The sequence below is a fragment of the Blennius ocellaris genome (assembly GCF_963422515.1).
Source record: "Blennius ocellaris genome assembly, chromosome: 16".
Lineage (NCBI taxonomy): Eukaryota > Metazoa > Chordata > Actinopteri > Blenniiformes > Blenniidae > Blennius > Blennius ocellaris.
In genome coordinates this window covers 14367720-14389360 of record NC_137665.1, presented here as the reverse complement: position 1 = coordinate 14389360, position 21641 = coordinate 14367720, and the positions used below count along the sequence as shown (strand labels likewise).

Genomic DNA, 21641 nt, shown 5'->3' with positions numbered 1-21641 from the left:
AGCTCTTAACAACACCTTTATGCAGATTTTTAGTGTGAACAATGTTATTTCTGAAACTGTAGAAGGGGAAATATCCATTTTTAAGCATGGCCTGTTAGTCCCTGTCATGTCAGAGAATCACTGAGTTAAAAGTTCATACATGAATTTTCATGACAATAATAAATATACGGTAACTGATAATTAAAAACAAAAAACAAAATAACACCTGTAACAGATAATAAAAGATGGATTTCCAGTGTAAACAGGTTATAAGCATTGCAGCAACATGTAAGCAGGCGGGCATGTCTGGACATGCTTCAGACATGCATGCATACAAATGAGCCAAACACATCCAACACAAAAAGGTCAACAAACAGTAATTTACATCGACTCACAAATACATAATCTATGTTGAGACGAATAAATGGTAATACCATGAGTAATACTAAGAATTCTACCAGCTTTATAGGAGGATCCATAGAATTAGTATAATAATACCTCTCTACACTGGAAGCAGTGGATCAAGAAAAGAAAACAAAGTGACAGAAAAGGTGATTCCATGAGCAGAATTGAATTAAGTAGTGAAGCAAAGAGAAAAGTCATTTAGCTGACTTGTTCTATAACTTGTATAACTCCAGAGATAAATCTGGTGGTGCAGTTTTTAGCATCCTGACAAATGTGCGTTTGCACCAGATTCTCTTCCAGGCCTGTTACTGGAGCTGTGGATGATGGACATGTCTCTCCTGTCCCGTCTTTCAGTTGGCATCATGCGCTCACACTCGGCTCCGTCTTACATCGTCACTATCTTTTCATATCCTTGCACTCGTGGCTGAGAACAAACTGTACCAAAAAGAAAGGTGACACTTGAGAACTTCCATCTCCCGATCTGTTCCCTCTGCTTTGTCATCATCTTCTGACTGTCAGACGCTGGACGTGTCTTTATGTGAGCTGTGTGGCAGTAATGGCCTCAGTGTTTAGTAATGTGTTTCCTGTGTGTGTGAATGTATGCGTAAGAGAAAAAGAGAGGGTGTGTGTGTGTGTGTGTGTGTGTGTGTGTGTGTGTGTGTGTGTGTGTGTGTGTGTGTGTGTGTGTGTGTGTGTGTGTGTGTGTGTGTGTGTGTGTGTGTGTGTGTGTGTGTGTGTGTGTGTGTGCGCGTGAAACAAGCGGGTGTTTGCATAAAGCTCAGTAGTGGGCCCCTGCTAATTGCCAGTCTGGATGTCTGTCGTCCTGTCTGTCACCCGTCCAGTCATCACAAACCGGCCGCGTCCGCAGCATCAAACAGAAATAGAAGGTTTTGACTCGCACCCTCCACGGTTCACAATCAGAATGACTTCATTCAGACTAAACTCACTCGCTCGTCTTCTTACCCGTATTGTAGGATTTCTTGCTGACAGCACACGCTTGATTCGCCAAGGCACAAACTCAGACTTCCTGTCGCACACCCCTCCTCCTCTGGTCTCAAAACATGACTTTTCTCCTTTCCCTCTGCCTAGTCCAGAGTTTCTTGGCAGTGGTCTTGAGTAAACAGTGTATTTTTAGCTGGGAGGTCATATAGGCCCAGTCTTAATCACCACATTCCCATTTTCCCACCAGCCCAGTTTGAGCCAGAGGCCCATGCAGTCAGCGGTGGGGGAGGGGATCAGGACTGGATAAAGAAAAAGAGAGAATCTGTGATTACTGAGTGCTACAGTCTAACTTGCTGTATTTTATTTAAAAACAATTGTCAAAGATATTGCGGTTTGTCCTCTAACATGAAGTTTTCTAAATGTGGGTGGGTTAATGCTGGACTTCCTAATGTGTTCCAGTTTATAAGATTAGATATTATTGTTAAAAGGCTGTAGCCAATTGGCAATAAACAACTAAACTCTTTGAATGTCTGGTAAGCCTTTATATATAGTCAGCAGCTGTCATAACTGTGACACTTGTGATTTTGAACAAAAAAGACTTTGATCATTCTCCAAGAAACATTTTGATCCCCAAATGTGTGTTTTGATGAAAAATAACTATTTCATCCTCCAAATGAAAAGTCAATTCATCCTCCTGAACCTCAGATGTTACCTGCTGCTGCACCCACCTGAACTAACCGATCACTATTCCTGCAACACAGGGATCATTTCCTGCATATCCACTTGTTCAAGGACTCGTTTTGGAAGCCAGGACACTCTGCTGCGGTCGTTCGAGCCCGACAGCAAGGACGCCGCTTTTTTCAACTTTAATTAGTGTCTCGGCTTCATGATTAGACCCTGGACTGAAATCAATGGCTCATCGTTCCAGCAGCAGCCACCAGACGCAGAGTAATCGACTCATTGAACGGCTCACACAGCCGGCTTTAAGTGTGTCACCGTGAAAACTCATCTACTCATGAATTGGGGTGAACCTTCCACACTATGGAGGACTAATGTATATATACTATACATGCAGTTGATTTGAAGAAATCAATGCATCCACTTAATGGGTTCAGCGGGAAGTCCAGTGAGTATTGGCAAATTAATAGAGATAACTAGGAACTATCTTGATAATTCTACTAAACTTCAATATAAAATGCTTAATATTTTCAGGCAACATTTTTTAATGAAAATTTGATGAGCGAAGGCTGTATTTCCTCACTCTGCTTCTCACTAATTCACAAATCTGGAATTATAACGAGTTAAAAAAAATTGCATTTCTGACTGAATTGCTTGTAATTATAGCCTGGAATGATATGACATTAACGCAGCAGCACAGTGGACGGGGCCAGTGCCACGTAAAGAGTCGTCAAAAGCAGTAATTGCATGTATTACTCCACACGAAATAAAGGTGCACCGAGACAGTGGCAACTACACATTATCACTCGTCCGATTTGGCCGATTTGACGTCTCTTGAGGCCTTTGTTGGCGTGTGCATGACTGATACCGCCCTGATTCGCTTGTGTGTTGTGTTGCACCCGCCCAAAGGGCGGGGCAGAGAGAGGGGCCGTGGGTCGGAAGGGAGACCTTAAAATAGTACCATAATAACCTTTAGATTTTGTTGTTGTGCAGAGTATACATGATGAAAATGTCCATATTTTTGCCAAACAAAACAATTACTTCCCAAAAAAATTACTCCAAGCTCAACATTAAGTAGATTTTAATGAAGCCTTCTGGGACACAGTGAAATGTCAAAAAACGTTCTCCTATAGCTGACGCATATGCACATTTTTACAAACTCACCCTGACAGCATGACTTTGAGTAGTTTGCTATCTTTAACAGCAGCATCACTGATATCTCAGCTTGAGTCTGAGTGTTGTTGGTTTTTTTAATTTGGCCAGATTGGAGCCTCTTGTTGGCTGTTTTTAGGCCTGATGTTTGACACCTCTCCCTTAAAGTGTTTTTGCACAGAGTTCCATCGCCTCGTATTTTCAGCAAATATTCGCCGAATTCGACCTGACCACAGGGTGGGAACGCCTATTACCTGTGTTTGACTTAATAATACAGGCTTATGATATATGTGTTTGTCAGCTTGGTTGGTACAATAATGTCACAGTTTAGAAGTGGAGTCAGTTTCTGAACAGCTTGACATTTTTCCGCCACTCGACTGTTAACATGTGTCATTCTTAACAGCCCACAAGAAAAGCAGCGAAACAGGTTTTCAAATGAGCAGGTTGAAAAAGCTCCAGTAATGATTGCAGCTACAGTGTATGACAGTTGACCTGGTATGTATGGTTAAGCAGGAAGCTGATATGTGTGCGTGTATGTGTGGAATCTTTTTTTTTCTCCAATTGTTGTTGTTTATTTAACAAAATAAAAGACAGACGAAGTATCATCTGTGAAACTGACAGAGCAAGGGAAACACAGTATGTATGTGTTGACAAATAATGGTGGTTAAATCTGAATTGAACAGTTTGTGCCATTGCCAGCCACATGTCACAATATCTCAAGGCCTCGCTGGCTGTCGACGATGTGGCCTTTCACTTCAGCATGAAAGACAGATGGTGTTACAGAGGCAACTGCACAGAACGTCAATATGTGCTTTAGATTTGCTGTTGCATGCGATATCTGTGGTTGTATGCATGGAGAGAAATGGGTTTTTTTCCCGCTCATAAATCACGCTTTATTTTTGCAACTTCCCTTCTCTCTCCTGCTCTGATCTAAATTCTTTTCACTCCCCAAAAGTCTGTTTTCTCAACTGCACTTTTACTTCCTTAAACTTAACAGCTAATCGTGATGCTACTTTATCGTTTATACTTTGCAAATCAGAGGAAAAGTTGTTTTGTTTTGTTTTTTCACCGGACGAGCAGCGTGACATTGAAATGATGCTCCTCCTCTGGAGCGCCTGATGTTTAGTCCTTAAGGGGAAGGAAAAAAGAGAGAGAGATGGAGAGGGAGAGAGAGGGGTGCCATTTGTGGATGTGCGTCGCTCTATTCTTCGTACTGTCTAATCCCCATGTCAAATTGTTTCCTGCGCTCCACAGGAAGTTGCCCGCTAAAGGCCCCACCATCCAACCTCTGTCGGAGCTTCTGGGAATGCGGGGGAGGTAGAAAGGGGGGCAGGAGGCGGAGGCAGAGGCTGGGTTGGGGTTGTAGGGCTGCTGGACAGCTGTGGAGACCCAAAGCTCCCACATCAACAAGGCTCAGACATTCACCCTGAACTCCATTAGGGATTTTCTTCTGGGTTTTTTTTTTTTTTTAATCAGTTGTCTTTTATTCCCTTTAAACCCCAGGGAACGACCTTTTTATACTGTTTGTGGATCTTCAATTTCAGGGTGTGTTTACCACAGCAGCGAACGGGTGGCATTGTCTGGCCCACGTTACGTTAGCTCCAATTGTTGGAAGCCCTTCACGATCTCACATCTGAAACCACAATGTGTAATAATAATAATCATAATCATAATCATAATCATAATAATATTGATAGGATAAAAATCCAGCATTGTGAAATAGATAAAGAGTTGTGTCTATTAAGATCAACAACAAGATTTTTGCATGGCGACATGCGACACGTGTGCAAACTGAAATGCAGTAACTGCCCACACTAACAGACATGAAGGTGTCGTGAAAATGCTCAACTTTTGTTGCATTTTGGGTGTTTGTGTACATGACAATGATGCTTGAAACCACTGCAAATGCAACTTTTTGGAAACTGCCATAAGATGGAACGCTTTGACAACGCTCCAACTCAAACGGGGGGAAAATGCAACATTTATGAAACACTTAATGTTTATGGTAAGTTGTTCTCTACGTGCATGTGTGTGTGAAAACAAACAGCAGCACCCGTCATGAAAACGACATAGTTTTCAGCATTTCTGCCATTTTTGTAGAAACGGGCATCATTTTTTTTTTTTTTTTTTTAACTATCGCAAGATAACGACTTTGTCGTGTGAAGGCAGCCTAAAAATAGTAACTGCTTCCAGGAGGCTCCATGATATTTTTTGTCAAACCACAGTGGTTCCTTCAGCCCTTTGTTATTCACAATTTAATGTGTTTTTAATTATCTTCACCATCATGTCAGAGGCCTGACATCAATATAAACCATTTTATCCCTGAAGTTGACGTATTTCATCAAAGATGTGAAGAGTCCTGTAACTGGCAGAAATTCAAATTTATGTGCGAGTTTGGCAAAAAGTATTCAGATGACACATCAGAATGAGTCTGCTTCTCCATAATGCTCTTTTGGTACCCTGATGTGTTACTGGGCTATTGCTAATAAGATTGAATCTTTCTTTTAATATCATTATAAATAAGACCCACTATTGTTGCTTTTGTCGCATTTTCTGTCATATTTCTAATGAGCTGGTCAAATATCTCGCTTCCAACATCTGATATGTTTTACGGTGTCTATTCTGAGTAAATAATGGCTTCATGAGATTTGCATATCAGTGCATGCGCTGGTGTTATTTACATGCTGAAGATTGGGATCTGAATGTGGACACTGTGACTCCTTTCTGCTGTTTATGTCTTGGTGAGCCATCAGCTGGTACGAATACACAATAATTCCTCAAGTGCATTAGGATCTGCACACAAGATCGTTGTGGAAGATTTTAAAGTTTTTGGCAGAATTTCCACAGAGCGTGGCTTGTGTTGACATGTCATGGTCTGATGTGAAAATGAAATTGCGAGTGCAAAACAAACCCAACTAGCACGCGATCTTTTCTTGTTCTGCGCTGGGCACGGTACTGCACCGCAGCAATCATGGCCTGAAACTGAAGGCTGCGCCTTTCATTTCTGTCAATGACCGACTTGAATCCTGCTGGTGGTTGCATAGGTCGGTTAGAAGGTCAGACGGGACCCGGCTAATTTGGAATTGAGACGCTGAAACAATAGCGGACGGTAATCCCAGTCATTTAATATTTACATGCCCTGTTTACAGCCGTCTACATACTGATCTCTGGCTGGGGTTTTATTTTTTTTCTGTAGATCCCACCGCTGTCTCATCGGGGCATCGGGAATGTCTCCATGATGTAGCACTGGTTATTAACAACCTCATATAAGAGGTGCCCTCACATTTCTGTGTTTATTTTAATGCCTTTAAGTGGAGTCTGCGGACTGACGAGGTCCCTGCAGGCTGCTGCAGTCGCAGGCGAGCAGGCTTAGTTAAACAACATAACAGAGTGTAATGTGACAGACTGCGGAGTCTTCAGCTTTCTGGTGATGCCCCAGACCAGTTTGCACACACATATAGAAGAATTGGCCCTCCATATAGAGTTTCACAGTGTCTGGACATTAGCTCGAATTAGAGATGCCAGTCGGCTGGAATCAACAACCTCATATGGAGAGAGGACGCGTGATAGAGTCCATATGAGAAGTCACGACACAGAGGTCACTCAGACAAACCGTGATATCAACGAGATCGGGTCACGCATGAAGAGCGGAAATGGCTCGTGTAAGCTGAGTCGAAGCAGATAAGGCTATATTTGGACTCATTGATTATCGCTACGTACCATAAGGAGGAACCTTCTAGATTCAACTGCTCAATAACCACATAAATCAGCCACAGGTAACAAAGAGGCCAAATAACAGTGGGAGGGACTGCTCCATTCATTTCCTGAGCTGTGATCCCACCAGGAGGAGGAGGAGGAGGAGGAGGAGGACAGGAAGGAAGAAGCCGTTTGTCACCTAAACTTCAGATACTACTCACCCAGAGGAGTAGAGAAAATAAACAAGTAATCAGATAAACAAGCGAGGAGAGATAAAACACACACAGTTCTAGTTGGCTGGAATTGCTCCTTGCCTTCAGATAGCAACGCTGAGTTTGCTCACAGGACGAACCAGGCAATCAGATGGCGGGGCATTAAAGAGACGAAGAGCGAGCAGCGCTTTGCAGATGTTTTTGATGTGTACGGTATTAACTACCCGAGGCTGTGACCTTGTGAACCTTCTCTCTTCCCTGGGACCAGCGTGAGCCGGCTGGCCGGGAGTCAGCCCGGCGTCGCCGGAGTCACGTTTATTTTAAGTCGCACGATCGGCTCACCGGTCAGAGTGATAAAAGAAGGACGAGCTGTCGGCGGGAGCGTGGCAGACATCAGTGTGTGTTGTGGGCTTGCGTGCTGCTAGGGAGGGAAAGTGGGGAGGACAGATATTCGTGGCACTCCTTCGACTCCCCCCCCTTTTAAAAGTAGTTGGCATGGAGCCTCGTGAAGGATAGGGGGCTCTTGGTTCGAGCCAATCATGTGTCCAGGAGCCAATTAGCTGTCCAATAGGAGTGAGCGGCGAGGAGAACGCTCGAGTTGAGAGGGAAGCAGAGTTATTTACATTCTCCATCTACTCCTCCTCACAGGCATACGGTTTCTGAAGCGCCTGACGAGATGAGGAGCCTGATCATTGAGAAGAGCAAGATGGGCCTGGAGGAGGACCCCGAGGTGCTGGTGAAGGGTGAGTCTCACTTCTGCAGCACACACACGGAAAATCACACCACTGTACTCGACTCCTTGATTTGAAGGTCTGTACCTGTACAGTCAGTTATGAGACTGCCATGCTGAGGTCACTTCAAAAACAAATAGGCTCTTAACTATAGTCATTGTACTATAGTAAATAAAGCTCCCAGAAGGACAATTTACTGAGGTATTTAAATACATTTTGCTTGACATAAACATGGATATGCAAAGGAGTAATTGGTTCCCAATCAATCAGGATGTTTTGATGCTTAATCAGTAAGAAAAGTAAGGTGAAATACACATGCTATTTACCATAATTTCACATTGATAACACAAAATAATACATTTTATTGTTAAATAGGCAAATAATCATTAGTCTTTTTAGAAGTAAAAATGTGAAGTCCCCACTTTGTTTGATCCACTTTTGTATTGTGTACATTGGTATTTTACTATTGTGCATTTGACTTTTTAATTTTACCAACCCAGGAGTTTAACTGTAGGGCAATAGGTAAAAAAACAAACAACAAATGTCCAGTAGCAACTCTGATCTGGTTTCCAGTTAATAAATAAACCCTCTCTGCTGCTGTTTCTTGTTGTTGGTGTAGATTTCACAGGCCTGATTGTCTCGTGTCACAGCTCCTGCAGCCAGCGTCTTACTTTCCCCTCGTCCCTCCCACCATGAGTGTGTATTTAAGTCAGGGTTCGCTCCTGGCATCATGAGGCCCATCACGGGTGTTTGATGCTTTTGAGGAATGATCTCAGAGGATATTCTCGCGCATTTTAATTGTTTTTTTTTCTGTCTTGGCCTGCCACTGAACTGGAGCGGGAATATGCCAGCGCTTGGATATGTTACGTCCTGTTTGGAGCGGCGACAGTCTCGTTGCCTAATTCTGACAGCAGTTACCATGCGCCCTCAGCGAGAGCCCCTCCCTCACAGTGCTGTCCCCACTCTCACCGTTACAAGAGGAGGGTTTCCCTCCAAAATACCAGGACAGCTGGTTTCCTTTGAGCTGCCATCATGCCAGATCTGAGCTATTGCACCTCATCATCATCATCGGCCGCTACACTTCACTTGACCGCACAATCACAGCAGGGCACCTCGGGGTGTTAGATAATCCCTTTTCTCTATACGCTGCACTAGAATATGATTTGAAGAATGACTCCATTAGGGTCTCTCCTCCCTTGTCCCTTTCTTTCTCTCTGGCAGGATATCCTGAGGCTATGTGGGGTGAATGTCGCCCCCGTATCTAAAATAGGACACCAACATTGCAGATATAGAGTGGTGATGTGAGGATGAATCATAAAGATAGATGTCGACATTGGATTATTGACATACCTTTGTTGATTTCCAGTGAAAATTACTCCTCACATGGTTCAGTCACTCATGCTCCAGTAACCTCGCGTTGGATCTGTCGGATATCATCAAGAGTTAACGCTGTGTGTCTTGCACACAAAGATTTGAAAGCATATATATTTTTTCATTCTATTTATTTGTGTTGATGAAATGCCAAGAAATTGATGCAGCAGTCATAATAATGATAATGATAATGATAATGATAATGATGATAATAATACTAACTTGGCTGCTTTTGCTAAGTGTATAGTTGATTTTTTTTAGGTTTGGGTAAAGTTTCTTAGTGGTTTTTTTGTGTTTTTTTTACTGAAATCCTTTTTTTAGTCATATTTGTAATGTTCACATTCAATTCTAATGTGATTTGCAGGTAAATGTATGGAACAAGCACTGAGTACTCAGACAGTGACAGCAGGCTTTCAGCAGAAAGATGAAAATGCACAGAGAGAGATTGTTTTCTCAGTCGATGTTTGAAGGGGGGGGGGCAGTGAGGGGTCAGAGGTCACAAATGAAACAAATTAAGGGCGAGCCGTGGCCCCCGGGGGAGACATTAGCAGGCCGCAGAGATGGGATCCAGATGGAAGTCCACGGGAGGGGTGTGCAGGGGGTCCGTGGAGTCTCCTGCTCTTTCTCCCTCTATTCTCCGTCTCTCCCATTTGTGGCTTTCCTCGTTACCCCGTCGCTTTAAAGAGCGGCGTCTGTGGGACGTCGGGAGTCTGTGACAGGGCGCCGCGGTGCCAGGCGTGCCCGTCTCTCCGTGTTTCTCACCCAGTCGGCTTGTCTGACGCTGCCGTCTGTCAGCAAGCTCAGCCCGACTTACCTCATGAGTTTTATTTATCCATTTCACGTTGGGTTTGATGCCGCCTCCCCCTGCTGACGTGGTGTTAAGTACCTCCAGGGTTTTGACTTTGGGCTATACTGGGTGGGTTTATGATGAGTTCAAGGCTGCTACTTATATCATATACGGGCGTTCTGAGAATGGAAAACATAGTCTGGGAGGCTCAGCCCTCATCCCCTCCTCTCTATTCTTTTTTATTTCACAGCAGAAGCGAGGCAGTAGTATCTTCGACTGCCTGGGAAAACCACTGTGAGGCAGGGATTAAAAAAAAAACCAGAGAGAGAGAGGGGAGAAATAGAGCAGAGGAAAGTAAATAGGAGGCGAGTGTGAGCAGGGGGAAGAGTGATGCTGTTGAAATGAGTGCCGGCTGACAGGTGGCACGCAGCTTTCTGACCACAGAGGAAGTAGTGATGCTGGCGTGGCGTCATTACTGTTTTCACAGGGTTTGAAATTGCCTAATTGTTGCTTGAAAAGCAGTCACAAGCCGTATGCAGTCACATGAACGGCTCCCACCACATCTGAGCTTTGGCCGATCCTGAAAATAATAGCTACCAAGTTCCTATTTTCCTTCTAATAATGAGCACAGATCCTTCTTTTAATGAAGAGAACTTGGGCTATTTTTTTTTTTTTATAGTAATACATAAAGTGCATGGAATCAGATTTCCATTCTAAACCTGGAGCAGCCTAACTGAGAAAATGGTCGAGAGAAATTGAATTTCCCTAAGCCGCCATAGCTCCATTCCCAAGCACTGGTAAGCAAAGGTATTTGATGAGAAGTCGCATGCTTGATGTGTGTGAAAGGGAAGTTTGATCAACCTGTTACACAACACCATGATAAAATGTAAACTATAATCACTAAATTGCACCGGCTGTAGTGCAATTTCTCCAACCCTGCCCCCTGTAAGTGACATTATCCGTATCTGGCGGTGCCCTGCCCCCTTCTGCAGCCCCACTCAGCCTTATATTGGTCCAGGTGTCCTTGTTAATCACTCTCCATCAGCCCTCTGGATAAACTCTGACCCTCCTGCCAGCACTCTTCAATCCTCCTGTGCCAGATTCCCTCCAGCCAGCACCGAGACGGAGCTTTACTAAAGTAGTTCATTTATCTACTCCGGGATTTAATACGTATGTGGGACAATTTGCACGCATAGCCGAGGGGGGTAAGAAGCCCCCGCTTTGTGAACAGTGGCTCTCTGCTGGTGCAGTCATTTTAAAGTCCCTCAGAAGTTTTGGACACAAAAGTCTTGCATTGTGGCGACGAGACCAGCAGTCATGCCTCTGAGCAAGTCTTTGTCTCCTTCTGTCACACTGTTACAGTATCTCTCTCTCTCTCTCTCAACCTCTGAAGGGGTAATTACGTTGGCTGCACGCAACCTTTAAAGCGTGTGCTATTATCTGGCTGCATTTTTATCCACTCATATCTACCCCAACAATTACATACCTTTAGGTTTATTCTAAATGGAGATTTGGAGTTGCAGCAATGGTTGAATTCTTCAGCAACCGAACCCACAGAGCTTTTTAAAGGGAGATGTCTGTCTCGGTGTGTGTAATTCAGATTTTATTTGTGTTTTCCACTGTTGTTGTAGCGAGTATTAACCACTACCATGTAGGGAGAGTGAAAATGTATCTCACGCTGGACTCGAGCATACAGATGGAGGTACTGATTACTTGATTTCTAAATGATATGTTAACAGTTGATTGTTGATACTTAGAGCTATGCAAAAGTGAATGAACAGAAGCGTTTTGGCATCACTACCCTTTGCACCCTGAAAAGCATCAGTTCCCTGAGGTGAATGCTCATTTTTTTTAATGGAATTCTGCAGGAAAGAGGACGCTCAAGGATGTAGGCTGGTTTAAATCTCTTCATCTTTTCATGTAAACGGACCCTAAGAGACCTTCAGATCAGAACTTAACCAGAACTTTGAGGACTCTTAATTCATATTGTTACCATAAGATAGCACTTAATGATTCGAGTTTGTTGTCCTCTGCTGCACATTGTATGAAGGAATACATCTCTTTATAACATCGCTTGACCTTTGTCTCCGTGAGTGTATCCGTGTTGATGCCATGAAATTCAAATTTCACATCTGACAGTGTGTCTGTTGTAAATACTGAGTTGATTTATGAAATGTTGTATCCTGCTTTTGTTTCTGTTGTACACAACATCCACATTTCTTTGGTGGGATCTGGTAAGTGTAAGTGAATGGTTGAGTAGTCAGCTTTAAAAACAGATTTATTTCTGTTGCCAGTCAATTACGGCACATGTTGCTTCATTCTGAGGTTGGCTCGTCACATGATCCGCTATCTGTGTGTGTGTGTGTGTGTGTGTCCTATTTTAAGGTTGGCTGTTACTGGAGGTGCGAGGCAAGTGGATCAAGCAGCGTCGGTACTGGTTTGTGCTGAGCCAGGACTCGCTCGACTATTACATGGGGTCGGAGAAAGGCGCCCGCAGACTGGGCACGCTGGTCCTCACCAACCTCTGCTCCGTCATCTGGCCAGACAAGCAGACGTACAAGGAGACAGGTGAGTGTACATAAGCACACACGTCTGGCCTGAGGCACCGCTGACTCACAGCTATGTATACATGCCCCTAATTTCTGTGAAATCCAGTCAGACCTGTGGTTATCCCCTTTATGGAGAAGTGACATTTTTAAAAGTTCCTGGGAATATTTTTTTTTTTTTCTGAAGTCAGTGTGTGTCGGTAATCTGCTGTCGGCCCTCGTCCCTTCCTGTTTGGGAAGTTCCAAACCTGACCCAAGGTTGGTCTACAAACCTCTCATTTCTGTAATCTGCGGGGGGATCTCCCTTCTCCCTCGTGGATGCAGGAAACAAAAGGCGTAAAGAACTAAACGGAAAGTGTCTGCTGTACAGGAAAGGTCACCAGGATGACTTTGCACGTCTCATCCTCTCACATTCACGCTTGCCTGTCCGTCCATCAGTGCACGGGATTTAGCCACTGCTGACATCAGCAAACCACTTAAAATGCCAAAACCATTGTGTAAACCAAAAGCCATATATAGTTCCTCCTCACTCAATATGCCAGGGGATTTTTTTCTGGACAGAAGTGTGCATCCAGCAGTCCCTTCTGTTTCAATACCAAACAGCTATGTGTTCCTCTTGTCATATCACATCCTTCAAGAGCTCTGTTTTTGGTGTCATTAAGCCTTTACAACAGTAATTTAAAGGCTCCTCTCAGGTTCAAAATAAACAATTAGCACCCTGCTTGTGATTACAGTTGAAATACCTCCATATGTTGGGTTTGTACTTCAGGGGGAGAAACATGGTGCTAAGTCACGTAGCAGGAAAGGCTGATAACAGCCGTGGGGCTGCAGATCATGTTATGCTGCCTGGGGCACGTCTAAGACTTCCTCTACACGAGGGGGAAGCGTGCCGCTGTATTCACTTTTATTGCGTATTGTCCAATGAATAGGGGCTTGACGCTGGCGCAGGAACACATCTGCAGAATAACTGTTGTTTTTTTTGGTTTTGGTGCGGTCTGAGGTTCCTCCACAAGCTGACCTTTGATCCTCAGTGAAACTGAGAGAGGAAGTGAAGAAAAGGGAGTCTTGGCCATTATGCAGGCTGTCCAATACAAAAAGCACATTGTTCTTTTTTTTTCTCAATTAATTCACACTGTGAGATGATGTGCAGATTGTATTGTTGGTTTTGGCTGTGCCCACGATTTACAAACAGCACTGTCTATTTCCTGGCGTACATTGATGGTTTAATGGTGTACAGAAACAAGTATTACAATATCAATAAAAATATGCTCTGTCCATTATTTCAATACCATTTTTTAATCTTAATGTTTATACTTTTGGCCTCTCGTTATAAAAAGCAAAACACCTATGTAATATTCTCATAATTTTTGATTTTTGATTGTCATGACCTCCAGTATATCCTGACATTATAAAAGATGAAACAAAAAAAGTGTAATGTTTGTTTTCCCCACATTCTATTACATGTTTTAAGATATATGTATACAAGATCACATATTTTCAATGAAAATATCCATAAACGGGTTATGTAGTGTTATGAATTGATTATGGTGTCTGATAACAGTTACTTATCTCCTGCTTCTTGCTTCTTTCCGGTGCTCGTATGATGTTGCTGTATTATGTTTTCACTGGCACACAAGTTAGCTTGAACCCCATTACGAAAGCGAGCTGACACCAGAGTTCAGTATAAATATCCGTTCAGATTAAACACAATACCATAAGGGTGACCATTTAATTACAAAGAACTTTAACTATTTTAAATTCAGATATATGGATGGGTGGGAATTTTGACTGTGTATGTGTGTGTTTCCCTGCAGGTTACTGGAGCATTACAGTTTATGGGAGAGCACACTGCTACAGGCTGTTCACCAAGCATTTCAACGAGGCCGTGCACTGGGCCTGCGCCATCCAGAAAATCATTGATACCAAATCGCCTGTGGAAACGCCGACGCAGCTCCTGATCCGAGACATCGAGGTGGGCCACACAGTGCAGGCACACAAAACACAAACACACGTGCACACACACACCCACACACACTGCCAAACTACCTGCGATAAGAACAACCAAACACAAACAGTCGGACTCGCCCCCCCCCCACCCCCCCCCAGCCTGCTACAATAAAAACTACACGACCACATTGGACCCGGAGTCCAAAGTTTACCCCGCCGGTCTTTCTCTTTTCAGTGACCTCATCGTGTTCCACCACACCAGGACAGGAAACAATAACAGACCCGCAGCAGAAAGGTCACTCTTCAGATAATGGCATTTCCACTTATTGAAGGCCTCCAAACGTAGTGGGATTTGAAAGGGCGTTATTTTGCTTTGCCCTCTCACGTGCAGGGAGCGTGTTTATAAGGGACAGCCATATTTTTAGACGCGGGGTTGCTGGAGAACACAGCGTGCTGGAATCTCATTGAGTAGACAGATGACTCGTCTTGTGTTAGTCTGTCCCCGGGGTGAAGAGAGGGGCAGTTTTTTTGGGGGGGGGAGGAGGAGGAGGGCTCAGTGTGAAGCAGCAGGACCAGATAAGCAGTCCTCTGCCTGGCCTCCTGCAGCACTAATCTTCCAACGAGAGTCTCTAATCTCAAAGAAAGTGCTTAATCTGCCCGCCTATGTCTAGCCCCGTCTGCTTGGCCAGGAGGGGCCAGGCTTATATTTTGGTCTAACAGAGGGGGCCTACGATGAAGGTGCTCCTCTCTCTTTATCTCGTGTTTTTACTGCATCATAAACTCCCTCCTTTGTCTTTGAAACTTTCTCTGTCACCTTTACACACTGGCACGCTCTGTCGAATAGGTAAGGCGTTTTCCCTCTCCAGCATGAGATTAGGGAGCTGTAAAAAAAAAAAAAGAAAAAAAAATCAAAGAGAGAATGAACAGAAGTGGCTTTGTGTGAACAGGGCTGCCTCGCTTATCTTTCAAGTACAGATTCATGTTCCAGCCGCAGACACAAAGAGGAGCGAGGGGCTCCAGTTTTAGACTTGGACCCACAGCCAGAGGCCACGTGTGACAGGGAGAGAAAAATATGGAGGGGATCTGAAGAACACATTAAATGTGGAAAACTGAGCTCTCCCAAAGTATGACTTTATTAAAATGTGTATGAGACCAGCCAAAAGAAGAAACGTGACATTTGGTGAAAGGTAGAGTTCAGAACCTAAAAAAAAAAACTGTCCGTTATTCTTGACTCTTTTATTCTGAGTAATCTATGAACGGTGAATATGGTGCTCAGGGACTCTTCACATCAGCTTGCAGTATGATTTGAGGCGTGCAGGATGTAAACACTTTGAGTTGCATCCATTTCTGAAACACTGAAAATATGCGTCAGTGAATCCAAGCAGGTTCGTTTTTAAAGATGAAAGAAGATTGGACGCCAGAAAGATTAAAGGTTCCAGCTGATTTGCTCCTGATAATTTAGGACATAAAATAATAGTGAATAAGTTCAAGTTTTCATTAAAAAAAATTTTTATTTACTGTTGATAAAAACTACAATTTGACCAGTCAGGAATGTTGGATATGATCTGTAAGGGGAGTAAGTTATGATTGAATAAATAACTGGGGAAAGTCACAACGCCCACCACAGTTAATAACAATGGCTTTTAATGTGAAACGCAACTAATAACTGCTGCTCTGTGTGCGTGAGGGCATGTGTAGTGTCAGAATGTGGAATTAAGTCAAATCCAGAGTGGCAACCATGGTCTTGTTACTCTGAACTTCCTTTGTTGTCACTTTTATCTGATTCAGACGTGGCCACTAGTTTTCCTTGTCATACACATTAGTTCAGACATTCAGTGGACGTCCTGTATTGGGGATCAAACACATTAGTATTTTGAGCTATTTGAAGTATTCTGAAGGATAAAATAGTGTATTTTGTTTTCTTTTAGATAGAATGAGCCTCGGTGTTAAAATCATATATTTAACTTCTTTCAATACAAAACTACAGTGAAATCTCCCTTTGGTTGCTATGACACTCTATTGAGTCTTTATGTTGAAATCTTGAGTAAGAGGGTGAAATGGATAAAATCTAAGTGGGTAGAATCTGAAATGTGGTGAAACTGGGAACTGGGAGGATGGTGTGTTTTGGAGAAGTCACTGAATTGATGTCACTCTGCATGACAGCGCAAATCTTATTTTTGTTTGATACTCATAGAAAGAAGTTACACTAGTTTTGCTGCAGTAGTTATAGGAACACAGAAAATGTCATGTTAGAGTAAATTGCATGTAAACACTGTAAACTGGGAAGTGGGAACTTCCCAACTTGTAGCTTTCCAGTTCCCTGTTGCATGAGTGCATCGTTAAACCCAAACAGTCAAATAATGCCAGGCAAGATATTTATCGGGAAAAAAATCTAACTGTTAGTTGTATCCATGTTTAACCTAAAACGGCACAGAAAGAGGAAGTGAATCGTTTAGTCTGGCGCAGTTCTCCCACCGCTGCCAAAGCACGTGAGCTGTATCAGTATTCTCACCTTGCTGCTGCCAAGACCGCAAATTTCCCAAAATGTCAAACTATTGCATGGGGCACAAGAAGGCCAAATGGAAGGAGAGAGGGTCTGTGGGCTGGAGCATGCACGTGCAGCATACGGGTATCATCGAGGAAGTCATGTCACGGTATCCAAGTGCACATGGTCCGCAGGGCAGCATTTTATTCCCACAGTTCAAACAGACAATCCTGTCACCAGCCTGCACCAAACACTTGAGAAGAATGTGTCAACTTTGCCCCACTGAGACGGGGGAAAGCTGGCTCGTCTCGTAGCCGGAGAGAAAGGGCGGCAAGATCGGGAAGGGGGGGGGGGGGTTGCAGAGTCAGGAGAGAGCCAGACCAGTGGCAACGTTACTAATGAGCAACAGGTGCTGGAGGGCAGCGGCGTGGAAGCCATCTGTACCGCTGGAAGGCATCTATCCACACGGGCAGTGAAAGACACAAACACACGCACACTAAACTCATTGACACTAGCAGATAAAATATATACTGTGTCAGTCGCGCAAGTGCGGTTTGCTGGGTCATCACCTGACCTTTCCGCTTCTTTGAAAGTTGCCAGCGCCGAATTGTGGACCCCCCCCCCTGTCAGATCGACCCCGCTCACCCCGAGCACACAAACACACACACTCAGGCACACAACCGTTCACTCAATGATTACCTTCAGATTTATTGAATGCATGTGAGTGTTTGTTCAGCTCCGTGTTTACTGATTCCGTTCCATGTGTGCTTTAGGAGAACAAGTTCAACCCCGAGGTAGTGGAGCACATCTACCAGCACAACGCCATTCTGAAGTACACCCAGGGGCCCCTGTACGCACCGCTGCTGCCCTTCCCCTACGGCAGCCTGGAGCACACGTGTGAGTACTCTACATTTACATGTCGTACTCTACCGGAACTTGTGCAGTCGCAGGTGAAAATGATATGGTGGTACATGTTTACACCACGTCGTGGAAGAGCTGACGAGTGGAATCTGCCTTCACTTTGACATGAAATCAATGTCAAATGTACAGTAAAAGTCTGTCCGATGTTTATGCATTGGCGCAAAAACAAGAACTCGTTCGTGACAACGGTGTTCTTTTTATTTTTAAATGCAGAGTGTGTAAAAGGGAGTATTTGGTGACCCCTGGTACATTTTCAGACATCAGATATTTTCAAAAAGAAAGTGTGACTATGAGTGTGTGTTGTCCAGATCTTGCAGAATAAATCTATACCCGATCAGAGACCTTTCTTGTATGAATAAATGGATAAGTTGCACTTTTTTACCTACACCTGCCTAAAAGTTTGACACCATTTTTGATTTAGCCCAGTGCTAGTTGTACGCAGGCCTACGCCATTTACCAACTCATTGCTCAGTAAGTGTTGTGTGCAGCCACTTTTCAATCCTCGACGATTTGCATTTTCTACCAAACTTAGTTTTAATGAAAAGCTGTGTAAACAATGGTGGCACAGTCAGAGTGACATTGTCCCAAGAGAGGGTTTAAAAAAAGAAACTGCAGACGACATGTTACTTTCCTTTGTAAGTGGACTAAAGATAAAAGGAGAGTTTTCTAAGAATACATGAATATGTCATTTTTATTTAGTAGTTTGTAGTCAGTTGGGCGCATTCTTCTACTTTTCTGTGTCTAATAATGAAATGGTAATCGTCTTTCCATGCTGCAGGAATGTAGGCAAAGTTTAAGTGAGACTGTGTATACATAACATTGGCCTATTTTTAGGTTAACCCAATATGCAAGTAATGTTTGCGCCACAGGTGTTTATCTATAATGAGGTTGCCTAAAGAAAAATAATCTATTTGTTGTATTTTATTAGGCGTGCGCTCACTTCTCCAGGCACTGCTACACTGCCGGCTCTGTCTGATGAAGCCTTCGTTTTCTATAGCTGCAGTTTTTCCAAGTGGAAGTGTAATCGCTATGATTACGGGGTTATTTGATTTGCTGAGAGGCAGTATTAAGCAGCGTAATTTAGGTCAATACAACCACCTCTTCTGGCTCGGCTGCCTCATGAAAACAAGTGCCAACAGGTGCACTTAAAATAGATGAGACAAGATACTCAAAGCTTTAGTATATCAAGGCTGCGATTCAAGCTGCAGCCTTAAGGGGGGATGTTTTATTAAAAGTTGGTTAGTGGAGTTATTAAAAACAAACCTACATTTTTTTTAAAAACTGAATGTAAATTGTAAAATAAATCCTGTGCTCCATGTGAGATTTACTGCTGCTTCACTTTGATTTGTGGCTTTTTTGTGTCATTGGCAGACTTTAGTGATGTCAATATGGCCAAATTATACCATGTGCAGTCCCCCCCCCCGGGTTCAGATCTTGGTTGCAGCAAAAAGGACAAACAACATAAAAACTAGCACTGTCTGTTGTGCAATTTGTGGCGGCAAACTCTGTCAAACACACAATGTCGTTCTTCCAAAAGCACCAACATTTCTTAGAAATATGATTTTAAAAAAGGATGGCGGCAACAGAAAGTCTAAAACCGTGTTGCTCTGCTTCTCGTCCTCTTCCTCTCTGCAGACCACAGTGGGAAAGGCTACGGCTCGGTGCGTGAGGAGGCCGTGAAGCTCTTCAACTGCCTGCAGCAATTGGAGTCGACACGAGAGCCGGTTCCCATTATCCAGGGTGTGCTGCAGACCTGCCTGGACCTGCGGCCGCTCCGCGACGAGGTCTACTGCCAGCTGGTGAAGCAGACCAGCTACACGCCTTCCCCGTACACCGCCGCGCATCTCCGTTACTGGCAGCTCCTCACCTGCATGAGCTGCACCTTCCTGCCCGGGCCCACTGTGCTCAAGTACCTCCGATTCCACCTCAAGAGGTGAGAGACACGCGACCGGCCCTGGTTAAACATGCGCCCTCTATGAGTTTTTCCTTCATAGAGCTTACGACCATCATTCAGGTTGCATTTATTCATATTTGATTTGGCATCATCCTGACTGGAGAAAGCTGTTGACATCATCTCCTACTTTGTAATTAAAAGTGGAAACACTGGGTTGTTTTTCCTGGCTCTGGTTGGACCCACTGGGAAACATGACTTTTTAGAAGACAGGTGCAAAACACTTCAGCGTATCCGCCCATGTTGACAGTTTGAGGTAATAAACTGCAGCGGTCAGTTCACTGCAGAGACGCGGGTTGTTTTTACATCGACAAAAGGGATTTGACGGACTTGCACCTGAAGTCCACGGGTGACTCAGACATGTATTCAAGATTTAAAAACACATAAGGAGTAACTGTGTCTCACAACTTCTGGATTTAACTTCCAGCATTTGGCAGCAGGACGCAGTGATGGTGAGACTGAGTTGAAGCCACAAGATATCATCACTTTCGTCAAGTCTGCTGTTTATAGCGGCGGTAGATAGAGAACAGGTTGAACTGGCACGTGGAGCAGCAGTTTGCAGTAGCAGCAAAAACCTGAGGTCCAGACATCGGACAAGAAAGCAGGCGCCAGCATCCCTAACCACCAGTTTAGATATAGTAGCATGATATGCCGTCACATTGTTAGCGTGCCCCCCGAACAGATCCAGTGTTTGACTGCTGGATTTGCAGGTCTGAATTAGCCCCCGCTGTCGAGCATGCTAATCTAAGTTTTTAGCAGCGTTAATCTCCTGCTCCAGATTCCTTGTGTAACGCCGTGCCATCAACCCACTACTGCCTTCTATCTATATTTCTGTACTGGGAATCGCCTTCGAGCTAATGGAACAGTTGCATGCAATGGCAATTCATAATAACGCTGTGGAACTCGCTGGCTCTGTGTTTTGATATGCCCTGCTGTCGCTCTCACGCACTCTCTCGCTCGGCGGATCAGCGCTGAGGCTGCAGCTGGGCAGAGCTGAGACTGGAGCTGGGCAGCGGGCCCAGAAACCCTCCTCCATTTCCCCAGTGCCCTGAGAAACCCCCAGGGAATGTCTGCTGTCAGAGAGAATAGGCCGGGCCGGGAGAAAGCAGGGGGGGGGGGGGGGGGGGGGGGGGTAGGAGGCAGGAAACAGCAGCGAAGGGGCAAAGAGAGGAGAGGGGAAGGATCGCAGCGACTCAGTGGAACATTCCTAATTATGTTTCAGTAGGACAAATCCCACCCTGCGGCCACAGAGTTATGAGATATCAAGACGTCAGGGTGACTGAGCGGCTTGCTCCGGATCCGGTTAAAAAAGTTTGAGGCCCTGCTGTCCACCTCTTCCCTCCAAGTTGCTTTGTGTATTCTGGAGGATAATTGTTTCCTTCCTATTTGTCCCTCGGTGTTTACACAAGGCCGAGCTCATAACTCGGGCAGGTTGTGTTTCGCACCTTTCACACTCACAAAGTGTGCGAGGCCTCCGACTCCAGGCGGAGCGTGTTGTCTGCTGCTTGTGTGTGCTGTGTTTTTGAAACAACACACACACACACACACACACACACACACACACACACACACACACACACACACACACACACACACACACACACACACACACACACACACACACACACACACACACTGATCACTCCTGGACACTCCTCTGGGAGGAAGTTGCAGGTCACTCTGGTTCACAGGAACGGAAACTCCTCTTCCTGTTTCGTGCGCTACCCAAAGTCAAACATGTTTTCTTTGCTATTTTCCCTTTCTTTGAAGGATTGAGGGATGTTGAGGCTTTTAAGTTCCTCACAGCTCAAGTGAGAACATTTGTCATTCTTCGCCTC

General features: G+C 44.3%; 1 protein-coding gene across 1 annotated transcript in view; it reads left to right on the top strand.

Moving 5' to 3' along the window:
* plekhh3 (pleckstrin homology, MyTH4 and FERM domain containing H3) overlaps positions 1-21641 on the top strand; it is a 34272-nt gene that overhangs the window by 7624 nt on the left and 5007 nt on the right. Inside the window, exons 3-7 of the mRNA XM_080510793.1 lie at positions 7713-7807; positions 12339-12521; positions 14314-14471; positions 17705-17828; positions 19488-19785. Coding sequence (XP_080366919.1) covers positions 7713-7807; positions 12339-12521; positions 14314-14471; positions 17705-17828; positions 19488-19785 — 858 coding nt within the window. The remainder of the gene's footprint in view (positions 1-7712; positions 7808-12338; positions 12522-14313; positions 14472-17704; positions 17829-19487; positions 19786-21641) is intronic.